The 14,595-nt window shown below is 37.1% G+C and overlaps 1 protein-coding gene across 1 annotated transcript in view; it reads right to left on the bottom strand.

The window, feature by feature from the left end:
- The window catches only part of GALC (galactosylceramidase), a gene marked incomplete at its 5' end in the record, with an annotated part of 31,678 nt that extends 17,817 nt beyond the window's left edge, over window positions 1–13,861 (bottom strand). The window contains 6 exons of the mRNA XM_010010552.1: window positions 819–946; window positions 5,459–5,497; window positions 8,272–8,411; window positions 9,738–9,851; window positions 11,806–11,869; window positions 13,793–13,861. Coding sequence (XP_010008854.1) covers window positions 819–946; window positions 5,459–5,497; window positions 8,272–8,411; window positions 9,738–9,851; window positions 11,806–11,869; window positions 13,793–13,861 — 554 coding nt within the window. The remainder of the gene's footprint in view (window positions 1–818; window positions 947–5,458; window positions 5,498–8,271; window positions 8,412–9,737; window positions 9,852–11,805; window positions 11,870–13,792) is intronic.
- Between the last annotated feature and the right edge of the window lie 734 nt (window positions 13,862–14,595).

The following is a 14,595-nucleotide window of genomic DNA, read 5'->3' as shown; positions in this document are numbered from 1 at the left end:
ATTCCTGGCTGCTAAAATTGAGATAGGTTGTATTAGTTTAAAGACAAACTTTGGATGCTTGTTTTTACTTCTACTTCACTGTCTGTGTGTGTGCTTTTAATGCCATCTGTTATCAGATAAACAACAAACTCCTAGCTTTAGGATATGACAGGGAATGCTGCAAGCATCGAATCCCAGGGTGGTAAGTTCCAGTGTAAAAGTTCATAGAATCATAGAATAGTTAGGGTTGGAAAGGACCTTAAGATCATCTAGTTCCAACCCCGCTGCCATGAGCAGGGACACCACACACTAAACTATGTGGCCCAAGGCTCTGTCCAGCCTGGCCTTGAACGTCTCCAGGGTTGAGGCATTCACAACTTCCTTGGGCAACCTATTCCAGTGCCTCACCACCCTCACTGTGAAGAACTTCTTCCTTCAAGTTCACCTGAAGAACTTCAAGTTCACCTGAAATTAAAACTGATTGCAGACCACGAGTTCAGTCCTAAGATTTTTCTGATTTTGAAGATGCACATCCAGAAGAGCTAGAAGTCTCCTGTCATTTGCTAGTGCTAAGATAAGACCAAGACATAGCTCCTAACTGAACACTTGAAAGAAATCATGGAAGAGTGGTAAGGTTACCCTACACAGGCACCAAACTGAAAGAAGAGATGAAGACAGGAAACAGTACTCCATCACCACTATACATGATGATGACAAACTGGGAACAGCTAGGAAATATGAAATAAGACTATATGACTTCTCAGAAGGGAGATGAAAACTTACTTACTGAAATGAAGTAATAAGCAATATTTAAAATTCCTCCCTTCTCCCATACTTACCCGACTACCTCAACAGCATCATTAAGATAGGGATCAACTATCATCTCCTTTGAAACATTCCAATCTCCATCCGCAGCGATGATGCCAATGTTCCTTAGACCCAGTCTGTCCAAATAGTGTCGAAGTACCTTAGTAACAGATAACACCACTTAAAGTACAGCCTTCATCAAGCAGACAACATGAAAATTTAAGACGGAAAACAATTTAAGAACTGTAGGAGGAGTTGGTGGAAGCATTTGTCTTCAGACCAAGATGGGTAAGAAAAGTTCTTACTCCTCAAAGGAGAGCCATAATGATAACTGAGACAAAGTTAATGGTAAGTATTTTTAACACTGAAGGGTAATCTATGACATTCAGATAGCTGCTAAACAAAAGCAGGCTTCTCATCACTTGAATTATTTTTGACACCCAATGTGCATACATGTACTTCACTTAGACAATCTCAACATACTGACTCTGGCCATTGCATGCATGTAATTCATGACAGACGAGTAATGCATTTATTATAAAGTCAGTCATGTTAAGTTCATCTAAAAATGATGACTGTCTGGAATGTGGAAGTGGACATACCTCCACGATGATCAGAAGCTGAAGTAATACATTGAGAAAACAGGGATTGATGTTTTAAAATAGAAAAGACCTTGTAACTATGTTGTTCTCTGTAGAACATAAATCTTTGCTAAACATCTGTCCTTTTCAAGTGAAGAGCTATCTCACTGAAAAAAAAAAAATCCTTCATGTTGTGTCTGATATTCAATTTTAGCCACTGTTTGACTCTCATACATCTCACTAATTTTCAGGAATGTAATGTGTAAAACTGGAATTGCATATTTACAGCAAAACCGAAAGCAGTCAATTTTTAATTCAAACATGACAACAGAAGAGAATTCCTATTCTGTCTTCCCAGATTCTCTTAGTACTGTTTCACTGTCAAAGATGATAAACCTCTCGCATTTGACTGTGGAACTTCTTAAGACAAAATATACCCAGCCCTAACAGTTAAGAATGAACCAGGCTTATAAAGAGCTAGTATTATGCAAGCATGTTTTACCTCAATAAAAACACTCAATACAAAAATAAAGTTTAAAAAAGTATGTTAAAAAGCTTCCACATACACTTGCATCTGAAAAAGGGCATCGGTCCACAGTCTAAAATCCCTTTTCAATCTTGGATATAAAGGAATGATGTCCTATATTCTGTATGTATCCATAAGAAAGCTTTCTCCATCCATTTCAAGATGAGTAGGCATGAAACCTTAAATAATTCCCTGTAAGAGACCTCCAGCAACGTGAAGGAGAATAGGAGCATATCTGTTTTGACATGTAACCAAATAAGAACACAAAGCAAAGTCCAAGTACTGGTGACAATGAAAGCCTAGATCTAAAGGACATAAACTTAGTAAGAAGAAAAGTAGCAATGAAGTTCTGCTCAACTCCTTGAAGCCTTTGAAGTATAAAGTTTACCAGAAGAAAAATTCATTCTGGTAGAAATACTTACAGCATGGTCCTTGCAATTTAAAGCTTTCTACCTAGCTAGACATTCAGAAAAACTGCATAACTATACAGATAGTTCAGGAGAACAAAACAACTAGAAGGACTGCAGAACTTCCATGTTGAAAGCTAAGTACCAAGGACACAGAACTGTAGGCACTCAAAATGCACCCCTTAACAACATATGCAGAATGGTTCCCCCACACCCAGTATTCATGTTTTTATACAGATACTCCTTAAATTTTAGGGTTAAAGATAACAGTATTTAAAAATAAAATTGAAAGAATAGGATCTCTTGAATAAGAATTTATAAGCAATATCTACTTAATAAGAAACATAACTAGTGCCTTAGTGGATGAAGTAACTAAAATAACTTCTTACAAGTTCAGCAAGGTAACTACATGCTTATCTATGTCATGTGTTTTTCAGACATTAAAGAAAATGCCTGGTGTACAACAACAGCACATTACAATAAATAGACCTCTTTAAAAATGGCAGACTGCAAATAGAACTATCACGCTGATTAGAGAAAAGATGTCATGCAACACTGCAGATTATAACAGAATGAATGGTAAAACAGGTGTTACTTAAAAAGGTTTTTAATCAATTAACATACGGTGGAGGGAAGGCTACCACTTTTCAGCAAATATTTGGGTGATTTTAAGATCAAATTTTAAACTTTATATCTAGCTCTAGAAGCCAAAAGCTTAGTCCCAGTTCAACAGCATTTAAAAAGCTAACAAGTAGAAAGCCACACCTACACTGGAAAGTTTGTTCTCCACATTCATTGTCCACAAATTAGGAAGCCAAGACAAATAGAAGTGAAAGCCTCCAGGTGACATAAGGCTGAGTAAAACAGAATATTTCTGTTTCTTACAAGAAATGCAGGAAGTCAGAAAACCAGTTTTTAAAAAAGAGCAAATCAGTGATATAGGGGAATGAGTATTTTATTTATAAGAACTGCCTTCTCTCTCTGATGATTCTTTTTACAAAGGGTTCAGTCTCATAGGAATTCCAAGCAACTTAACATCTAGTCAGTGAAGAAAGAAAGGAAAATCTCACTATTTATGTTTCATCTTACTTGCACTGTTTTATTCTCGTCTGGAAATAAGTATTTTCAGTTATGTTATGTTTGTTTCTGTAACATACATACTGAACAACTAGAGATTTCTACCTGAGGTACACACACACTATTTCCCCCTTCTTCCCTACTAGCATTAACTTACCTATGATTAAGATTATCCTTTAGGAGACTGCAGGTATCCTTCATGATTCCTCCACTAGTCTATACCCCATTAGTCAAACATTTTTCTTTTTGAAAAGGAAAAACCTGGAATCCACATTTTCTGAGGCTAAATATTATAAAAAACTTCTATTTCCTGAGGGATTTCTGTCACAAAGAATTTTCTGTCACACCTTATGAACTCGTTTCCTAGCTTTAAAAAAAGTAGGCTATGGTTTGTGCTGAAAACACGCTGGGATTGGATATTTTAGGAGGATTCTAAGCACACGCACTGAACAAGTTTAGAAAGGGATTTAGGTAGCTTCACTGGCAAAATCAGAAGCATCTACACATCCATCAGAGTTTTGTTACTTGACATGCCAAATAAACAAGACAACTTGATACAGAGGCCAAGATATCCTGCTGTGTCACACTTTAGTGTGTTTTTCTTTTCTCTAGAAGGGGGTTTGTTAGTCACTAGAAAACTCTAGTGCCAAACCTTTCTATCCAAAAGGAATTAATGGCCTAAGCCTACAGAAGTGAGAACCTAGAATATACCTCTAATGAAATCAGTGGTGGAGTGAAGTATATGTAATAGAATTTGGTCTAAAATGTGGTAAGACTTGGAAACTAAGTTACTGTAGTGACAGTGGACCCAGAAAACCACTTTAAAAAACATAGTTGATTAACACATTTATTAACAAGAAACCCATGAAGCTGGATACAAGGTATTCCTCTTTCTTTGTACAAGGTTTACAACCAGCAGAGAGCTTTTTGCCAGTGCTTCCTGTCCTCCTTCAGTCAAAGCACTGCACAAATCATACGCAACAGCTGTAAGAGTAATCATCTAATTTTACATTTCAGGAAATATAATTTTAAAAATAAAAATTTTATAGATCATTCTCATTTTCAAGAGTAGGTGGAATTTTATATACGCCAGCCTCATGAAAGATAAAGATATTTTTTTGCTCTTATTGCAATGTCAAGTTTAACTGTTGTACACCATTGCCTGTATCGTTGTCCTAAAACTAATCTTTAAACAAAATAACTAAAGAAGTTGCCAAGGACAAATGACCTAACTAACCTCCACCAGGGTACACAAACTGTAAGAACTGAAACTTTTCTAAAAGCCACTAATTGACTAATTTTAAGTAGATCAGATTCAATCCCTTACAAGTTCTGGAAAAAAAGAAAACCAACAGTTTTTCTGTACATTCAATTTAACTCTTATTTGCTTTTAAGAAGTAAAGCTATTGCTTTTTAGCCTCAAAGCAGCAACAAGGAAATGAAAAAAGCAGAAGCTAGTACTTAAGATTCCACTTCAACATAACATAACAAACAAGTGAGCTTTCAAAGAAGTGCAGGGGGGCAGCAGCTCTAAGAGATACCTCAAGGTTGTTTACATGAAATACTGTGTTCTTCCAACTCTTTGAGAACAGGACGTACTTAATTTTGCACAGCTAAAAACACAGAGCCTTTATTATGTTTTCCATAAAATAAGAACCTGGAGTTTTATAGCAGTAATTTAACGGCATTATATTGACTGGTACTTTGCTACAGAATTTTGAATAATTCTAGATCTCGGACTTACAACTAAATCCAAGCCAGTATAAAGATGATGAATTTGTATGATTTCAGTAGCATCAACTGCAGCTTTCATTAAAATGTAGAGATCCTAAACATTTAGCATACATTGAAACACTTCAAGTTCCAAGTAACAGTTTTGGACACACACATGAAAAATAAAATCTAGAGATCTGATCCTGTTAGCATTTCACACCTGCAACTACAAGAAACAGAGTTCAGTAAATGAAGCAGTTGTAGCATTAAGATTCCTTTTCTAATTAAAAGGGAAAAGGAAAGAAAAGCTATTTGTTTACATATGATAACAAACATTTCACTTTAGAGAAATAAGCAAAAATACATACCTTAATATATTTGCTATTAAATGCCCTTTCATTCCATATCTAAAATGGAAGAGTAAAAAGCCATTTAGAAAAAAAGCAGGATATGTCATGATTAATGAAAGATTTATGTACATGTAAGATTACACAATCTATTAATGAACTCCGTGGTTTCCATTTGCTAGAGGAAAGCACTCTGGTTGGTTTTATTATCAGCTCTTCAGGGGAAAACTTTGTATAAAAGTTCAAAATGGCTGTTTATCTGTCTCTGAGGTCTACTGATTGCCTTCTAGCTGAAAAGAACTTCAGAGCTACTTGAGCTCAACAGTGGCAGCAGAATTACATACAGCATTCTTACCAATGGTTCCACAGTGTCGTGGTTTAAGCCCAGCCAGCAACTTGGAACTACGCAGCCGCTCGCTCACTCCCCCCACCCACTTCCTTCTTCCCCCTACTCCCGGAGGGATGGGGAGGAGAATCAGAGGAATGTAACTCCCACAGGTTGAGATAACAGCACTCCAGTAACTAAGGTATAATACAAACCACTGCTGCTACCAATAATAATGATAAGAGGAATAACAAGGGGAGAGGACACAACCGCTCACCACCCGCCAACCGATACCCAGCCCGACCCGAGCAGCGATCTGGGCCTTCCGGGTAACTCTCCCCAGTTTATATACTGGGCATGACGTGCTGTGGTATGGAATACCCCTTTGGCCAGTTTGGGTCAGGTGTCCTGTCTCTGCTTCCTCCTGGCTTCCCCTCCTCTCTGGCAAAGCATGAGACTGGGAAAGTCCTTGGTCAGAGTAAACATTACTTAGCAACAACTAAAAACATTGGTGCTATCAGCGTTGTTCCCAGACTGAAAGTCAAAAACACAGCACCGCACCAGCTACTAAGATGGAAAAAAAATGACTGCTGTAGCTGAACCCAGGACATACAGTTTTAGAAATCATTGAAAAACACAAAGTGGCTTCAAGGTGTGGTCCTATGAATGGGCCCTGCTGCCATACACTGACATAGGAGAGCTAGAATAAGTTACGTATTGAGCCTACAGCCTCAGGGAGTTATTCAATGGCATAGTTCTTTCTAATTTACACAATATTATATCCATACTTGAACACAAGAGAGATCCAGTGTAGTTTAAGCAAACAGCTTAAATGATCTGATTTCTGTTGCTATGGATTTTCCATCTTTTATAGAAAGACTGTTTAAGCTATACACAGCTCAAAATTCAAAAGGAGAAATGCTGGTCTTCCTTTCTATCAAATACCCTGAGCAATAAAATGCATAATCAGAAACCCTTCTTTCTTTATTCTAACCACAACATGAACACTGTAACTCACGTTCACCTGTAAAGGTGAAAGTATCCCCCCGTAGGTATAGATTACCCAACCATGTACAAGCAGTTTCTTACAGGTGGGATATGTCCATTTGATTTTGACATTTCTAGATCTTTCAATGCAATAGCACTAATATGTGACTTCAGAAATGAGCCAATCATAAAGTTACTTACCGAAAGGCTTATTTCATCATAAAGCAAATAATGATATATAACACATACTATAAAGCAAAAGAGCAGTAAAGACTTACAATGTAGAACCAGAACAGCATTAAAATTGCTAGACAGTTTCCGAGCCTCCACAGACCTCACTGCTCTCCTGTATTTCAGATTATACCCACAAAGAAATCAGACAATATGCAATGTCACCACATTGCCTGTAGAAGTAGGAATTCCCTTTTCTTCAAAGTGTAGAATTCAGAAGGCCAGTCACACTGAAGTAACAACACTGAAACCAGACATTACTCAAATATGTAAAGTACAGAATTTCCCTTCTACTCTTAAGAGCACAGCAAGGAGAATAAATAACAGCAGTTACTCTCCCCGTCCCCCCCTAGCTGAACTGTGTAGCCAAAGTGCAAGACTAAGTCAGCTGAAATAAATCATCAGCACCGAGGGAGATGCATTCCAGAGGAGATATACATCAGATATACCTTCCTACATTACAGCAGAAAGGTCAGACTTCCTTTGAGGGATGGGAATCAGTCTCAGAAGCTTTGCTGAAGTGATTTTTAGCTTTTCTCCATTTAAACAACTGCCTCATATCAAAAACACTTAAAAGCATAAAATAGTGTTTCAGTAAGCATAGGACTGATTTTAGAAGAATCCTAGACACATATTTTCTTAATTAGAAGAAAAAGTATGAAATTGAATCTCAGTCAAATAATGACATTGAAAAGTGTTTTTCCAATGTCTGATTCTCTCTCATCTCCAAATTATGAGATTTTTCGCAGACATTTGTTCACTACTTCCATATATCGCACTGTAACACAATACAGTAGTTAAAGTACTGTAACACATGCACCTTTACTATAAATAATGAAGGTAAAAATGGAAGAAGTTGTAAAGGATTGCCCTGTGGCAAAACAGCAACCATATTTTATGCCAAGAAGTGATGTTAGCTGACTTTCACAATCTCTGTCTGAACTAATGCTTTTTGTTAGCTTGTAACCACTGAAACCCAAGCAGAATAAACAAGGCAGAAAAATACAAGCCCAAGACTCAAACAGATTTTGGAACTCTCAAGTTCTCTCATAACTGTTCTAGAATTAGGAAGGCAGGTGACTAGCCATGTTACACTAGCTCTGCTTTAATGGCCATTACTGCAGAAAGACTGTAAACTAACGTAACTTCTGCCTTTCGCCCTGCAACAGAAAAAGCCAAAACTGAAATTACAAACCAATTTCTGTCCCCACCCCCCTCCTCCAGTAATCAATACAGACAAGACCAAGATCTTAGGGATGAAGATAGATACACAAGATTTTACTTTACTAACCCCAACATAATCAATGTCCAAATCATGATAGTGTTTAGCTCCTAATATCCAAGAAACAATATAGTAAGCAGTGACATCTGGATAGTCATAGGGCCAGTTTTCACCCTTCCCTATCCATGCCGGAAATGTCCAAGGTAATCCTGGAAAGAGAAGAAAAACAAATTAGTAAGTCACTGGTCTACAGTAAGCTTCAACAGCAAGCTGTAATTTGCTCTACCTAAAATGAAGGAGCAGATATGAACTGCAAATTCACATAGCTCCAGCAAAGACAGTGAAAAGTAACTTAGGTGGAGAGTATGTTCTAATATAAATTGTGATCAAACATTTATACTTGCTTTTTTTTTTTTGCTAGAAAGTCTTCATTACTAGAGAACAAAACACTTAGAAGTCCAACTTTAGGATAAAAATTTACAAAGTTATAGACAAAGGGATCAATACTGAACACCAAAAACTGTTACTCTGAATTTCAGAAGTTATGATCTGATCATAATAGAGGAAGGAAGATTAGGATCATGAAAAAGCACTGCCAAGTCTCAGCTGTTTACTGGATCTTGTAGTAAATAGGAACATCAAATTAACCTAACCAGATCCTGCTAAGTTTTCAGCTGACTTGGTATAAGACACCATAGGCTAATTCAAAGACAAACTCTCTTTCTTTTATGACAGCTTAATGTGAAGGGAGAGATTATTAATAATTGCAATTAGTCCTAGATGGTAAACTCTCTGCTTGTCATAGCGCCTGTCTAACAAAACCTGACTAGCAAATCCTGCACCAAGTCATGTAGGCTTTCACAAAGCCTGAATCCCTGAAACAGGTGGGATTAGATACTTTTTAATTGATAGATTTCTTACCTCGTTTCATGTGAAATACATTTTGTAAAGCACTTCAATTAAAATCTAGGGTTCCACATTTGTACCATCACAGCACATACACAACCCACAACCAAAACAGGGAGACAGGAAAGTCCTCTTACAACACAACGACCTACATATCAGAGGACAAGAACCACTGCAGTGGGGATGGGGTGATGGGTTTGTATCGAGAACATGTAATTTAGCATGTAGAGGAATTACAGATTTATACTTCCTGTAAGTTTATTTTATCCCTCCTATTTCTTTTTTACTCTATTATTCAGAAATTCAGCTCTCATAATAAATCATTTATGTTCATTCCTGTGATAGTCTAAGCATTAATGTTACTTGATACAAGCAAATGATAAGTCATTTCTTATCCTATGCTACTTGTTACAGTAGCACAGCCTAAGAACACTGTGCTACTCTAAGAAAGTAAAACACAGTAAGTTTAAGTGAAGCACCAAGGCAAGTTTACTAAATACCAGAGATTCTACTTTGTCTACTACAACATCAAAACATTTGCCCATTAAAATTAATATCCTGATTAAGGGTCAGATACATAACTTTAGTGGAAAAAAGGCATTAAAATCCTAAAACTTGAAGCAATTTACCAATAAGTTTAATTTTGGGGTTCCTCTTTTTAGCTTCTTTCATTAGCCACCATTCATAGCCCCGGAAGTAGTTCTCATCATTTTCATAGTGCATATGGGAGGGTTCGGTACCATCTAGGAAGGAAAGAGACAGGTAGCTCACAATTATCTTCTGTGTCATAAGCTGTTACACATTATAAAGCTTTCTGTATTGCTCACTGCCATGGTATGCAAGCACATATCTCCAACATGGTTCACATATTCTTTGGTATGTCTTTCAAAGCAAAAGGAATAGTGGGAGGGAACAGACAAGACTTGTCACCCTTCATTCTTAGCACATTAACTTAGCAAAAATTTAATTTTTTTTTTTTATTATTCTTAAGGGACTGCTTTCAACATCAGAATGTGATTAACTATTGGTCATTTTCTGTCCCTAGCTATGATAATACTAAATCATTCATGATTATCTTGGTCCCAACAACCACTAGGAAAGCTGCAGCGTTTTGATCAGGAATGAAAAAACGAAACAGATGTAGAAGCAGGTTATATCTAAACCAAAAGGCAAACCAAATAAGGTTGTAACTTGCTGCTTCTGTGCAAGACAAGTCCAGGGAGAGAAAAGAAAGGAACTGTTGTGAAGTTTTTCACTGACAGGAAAGAGATTTTTCTATTTTTATGGTAAAGATCTAGTTTATAATTTCCATGGTGTTCTGTGACTACAGGAAGAGCTTCTGGAATGCACTGAATTCCCTCAGGCAAAGGGTTTGGAAACAAACCAGAAAGGTAAAAAAAAAATAAAATAAAATAAAAATCAGTGTTGCACGGGAAGTCATTACACACAGAAGCCAATAACTTGTTTAGCACAAGCTACAGTTGCAGTTCCATGCACCATATGCCTAATTATTCCAGATTTCTTTCAATGAGACTTCTTACCCCTCCCCCCAGAACAGCACATTTCATTACAGAAAAGAGGATTGATTTTTTTTTAACCTGGCACTTGACTATTTGGGAGTTCCATGTGTCAGAGACATAGCACAGCAATTAGATTTCAAACTTAGACACCTGATCACACCTCTGAGGTGAGAATCAGAGCTGCAGTCTAGTGTGTTAAGACATATAAGTCTTATTGATCTCCTAAAATCTAGAAAGTCATCAGAGAAGTATGTAACATTCTCCTTAGCCAACAGCAAGAGTGTTTGAAGATAAAGTCTGTGCATGCATGAAGACTAGTCCATTCTCCTCTAACCAGCAATTTATTGTCCAAATACAGAGATCTTAACCCAATATAATACTTTTCACCATGTTAATTTTTCTTAAGGAAAGTAATCCAAAGAATGAAAAAGAGTACTTAAGGACACAAACATTAAAAAAAATATAAATGCTACAGAGACAGATGTTATGCCTTCTGTTTATTAACTGAGTCTGCTTTAAGTCTAGATTTACTTCAGGTGGGAGGGGGAGAGGAAAAAAGAAAAACGAATTGTAGTCTAGTTACTGCTTCTAAGCATCTGACCACAAGCAGTTACTAAATAGGTTATACTATATGTTAACATAGTAGACTAGGCAAATTACACCAAGACATTTTCATTTGCAATTCTGGCATGGCGAAAAAACCCCAACCAAGCAATAGTGTTTTTACTGTCAGAAAATGCCACTCCAGCGAAATGTAGCAGCTCATTAAATGAAAGAAAAATAACTGCTCTGACAAGCTGTCTTCGCATTTTCATGCTTTTAAGTCATAAACCTCCTAGTCCTACACAAGTTTTACAGTTTGTATTGCAAAACTGGTGTTTGAGAAATGCCCTGCAATTCAGAAAATTACTAGAGCTTCCTTCATCTTAGGGGAGAAAAAAAAAGAACTTGCTTGCTCTAGAATGCAACCTTGAAACCATGTGATAGCGAGAACTGTCTCCAGAATATCAGTGTAAATTTCCCCTCTACAAGTAACCAGATATTGTTCAAGTTTTTCTTCAACTTCAATACCAGTACAGAATTCATCTCCAAGCTTCAGCTCCAGTGACACGTGCAGGACGTTACTTACTGCATCACTGCAACCAGAAGCTAAACCCTGCTCATGCTAAATCCATACCTGTTGATTGTCCATCGCCTCCAATCTCTACTTTGAGGATATGTAAAGAAGCACCAAAATTTGGCTAAAAAACAAACAAACAAAAAAAAAAACAGGAAAAAAAAAAAAACAAACAAAAAATAGAAACCTGCTGTTAATACAAGAAATGCAATAAACTGTACAATTTTGAGGATGCTAAAAATTCAATACATTAAAAAAAAAACACCCATTATATAGATGCAATGAGACATAATACAAAATTCTGCTTCAAAAGGAAATTGAGCTAGATAAATAGTACACTTATCTTTAGTTATTTTCACTGACTCAGGCATCATTAACGCTTCTCTCCAACTCTGCAGATTTTAAATTGATTATGCTCAAGAAAAATACAGAAGCACTCTTTAAATAGAACATGGGCTATGTGAGGAACACAACAGTATTTTTAATGTTATTAAAGACAAGTTTTTTTTCTTTAAAAAATAAAAATATTGACGTTAATATTTCTGTAAATAATTTATTCTCTGATGTAAAGGGTTGCACGGCTTACATGACATAGCATACATACAGGTCAGTAATAACCTGCTAACTATAGGCAGAAAGGCAAGAGAGAAAAAAAACCACCACACCAAGAAACAAATGGCCACCTAGTACACTATCCTCTTTCTCTGGCATCTGGCTGAAGCAGAGTATAAAATTCAAGCTCAATACAGGTGATCCTACTCCTAGTATGTTCTTCTAGCTATTAGTGGCTTAAGAGTTGCTCAAGTCAGAATTACAACTAATCATTATTTCAATAACCACAAATGAGCTGGCCTCCTCAATGGAATTGCCCAAGTATAATTTTGGCACCTAAAAAAAAAGCTAAGATGTGAGAATGCAGTTTGATTTAAAAAATATGCTGCATAGACAATAGTTTGCTTATCTTACAAGTTTTGGGTTTCTTTCTTTGTTTGTAAATAAGAAGCAAATATTCCCAATTTACCATTTCTCTTCCTGACATTTCCAGTTTTAAACTTCTAACACGTTTGGTCTCCTATCCCCACCACAAAAGTTGACTGACATTAAAAGAAAAGAGAGAATGAGGCAAGGTGTACTCCTCCCAGGTATTTCATTACAGCTAACAGGTTTTAGTGAAAGAACATGTCAAAAAATCTTTGAAAATCATAATCTCAGCTAGATTCTTATTTTACCACATGTATATTGATTCCTTCAGAAAACTCACATTAGTAACACATAGGTTTGATCCCCAGTCACAAATTATGCCTAACCCTACCCTTTTAAAACCAATTATTTAAACTACACAGTAAACTATTCCCCTCCAGCCGTCTGAATTACACTACTTGAAAGTGACATGGCATCCTCTTCCAGCAGAGTAATTTACAGTGCCAAAACAAGTTATTACTGTCCAGTGCAATAATTTTACCATGTATTAAGTCAGGTAAATCCACAGGTTACACTTACTAACTATAGCTCTTACAAACCAGTAACATTCACACACCTTCTAGAGTAACTGCACTTATACTGGAGACTAGTTTGGAACAGATATGCTATCGAAATGTTGCAGTCTGCACAACAGCTGTTTTCACATTATATGAAGCTGCACTTCAAAACAATAAACAAAACTGTTCCAAAGATTACACATCCTGCAATTGCTACAAACAGCTAAACCCTTCATTTTAGCCACAAAAATTATTTCATCCTCATTAAGCCCACATAGATGATCAAAATATGTTGAAAACATGTTTTTTGAAACATACTGTGAAAACATAAAAGGAAATTTCATAATAATAAAGAGGCTCCTGAACAACATGCTGGTTGTCAAAAACAGCAGCTAAAATTTAAGGTTCTGATTTAAAAAAAAAAAAATCAACATTAAAGGAGATGCTTTACAAGATGAGATTTTGTTTAATTTCAAGAAGTACTGAATATGCTATAGGAGTGCCAAAGTTACACAGTAAGAAATTCTGGATTAAATTAGACATTATTGTATCAGTGAAACCAATGTTACCTTGAAAAGATAATCCAAAATCTGGGAGCGATAAGGTTCTTGGTAGTTCACCAGGAGCCTAGATGTGGCCTAAATTGGAAACAAAACAAAAATATGAAAACTTAACTTTCATATGTATAGTACATCCCAGTTCATCAGTCTAGGACTTTCACATAGCTGATAAACCTACCGAAGTAATTCTAGCACCAAGAATTCGGCTAAGCCCCTACAAAAATTCTTTTCTAACCCTTCAATAGTGCATTTCTGGTCTCATAGATTGCAATTGCCTTGTACTCCAGTTACCTGCAATTTACTGCAAAGAGAGTCCAGAGAACAGACTTGGTAGAAGCAAAATCCAGCCCCCTCCCAGCACCTTTTCTCCTGTTCTACTCATATCTCCCTACTTTGGCACACTTTACACCAAAGGCAATGGGAGTTCACCAAGCACACAGGCAGGAGGGGAAGGAAAGCAATTCAGCATGTCCAAGAGCGGGTAAGAACTTGCAGGACCTCTCAGCTCTGCTGGCTGGACCGCAGGAAAGCATATGACTGCCTGTTGTCTCATCCAACACTTTATAGCTCACACACACAAGTAGCGAGGAAGACCCTCTTCAGAAAAAAATCTCACCCTGGTTAGCTCTCCTCCAACAGCACTGAGGAAGTGACTGGCCCTCAGCACCCCAAGCAGCCTGGTGAGAAAGCGCCACTGTACAGCTGACAGCAGGACAGGCACAAAGCAGGGCCCGGCTCCAGCCAGCTGTCCCCGCAGTCACTACCACTGCCCGCAAGGCTCCCCTCGGGACCTTCAGGGCAGAGCTCCCCCT

This window comes from Nestor notabilis, unplaced genomic scaffold (genome assembly GCF_000696875.1).
Source record: "Nestor notabilis isolate BGI_N333 unplaced genomic scaffold, ASM69687v1 scaffold25102, whole genome shotgun sequence".
Classification (NCBI taxonomy): Eukaryota; Metazoa; Chordata; class Aves; order Psittaciformes; family Psittacidae; genus Nestor; species Nestor notabilis.
This window is presented reverse-complemented; position numbering and strand designations above follow the sequence as displayed.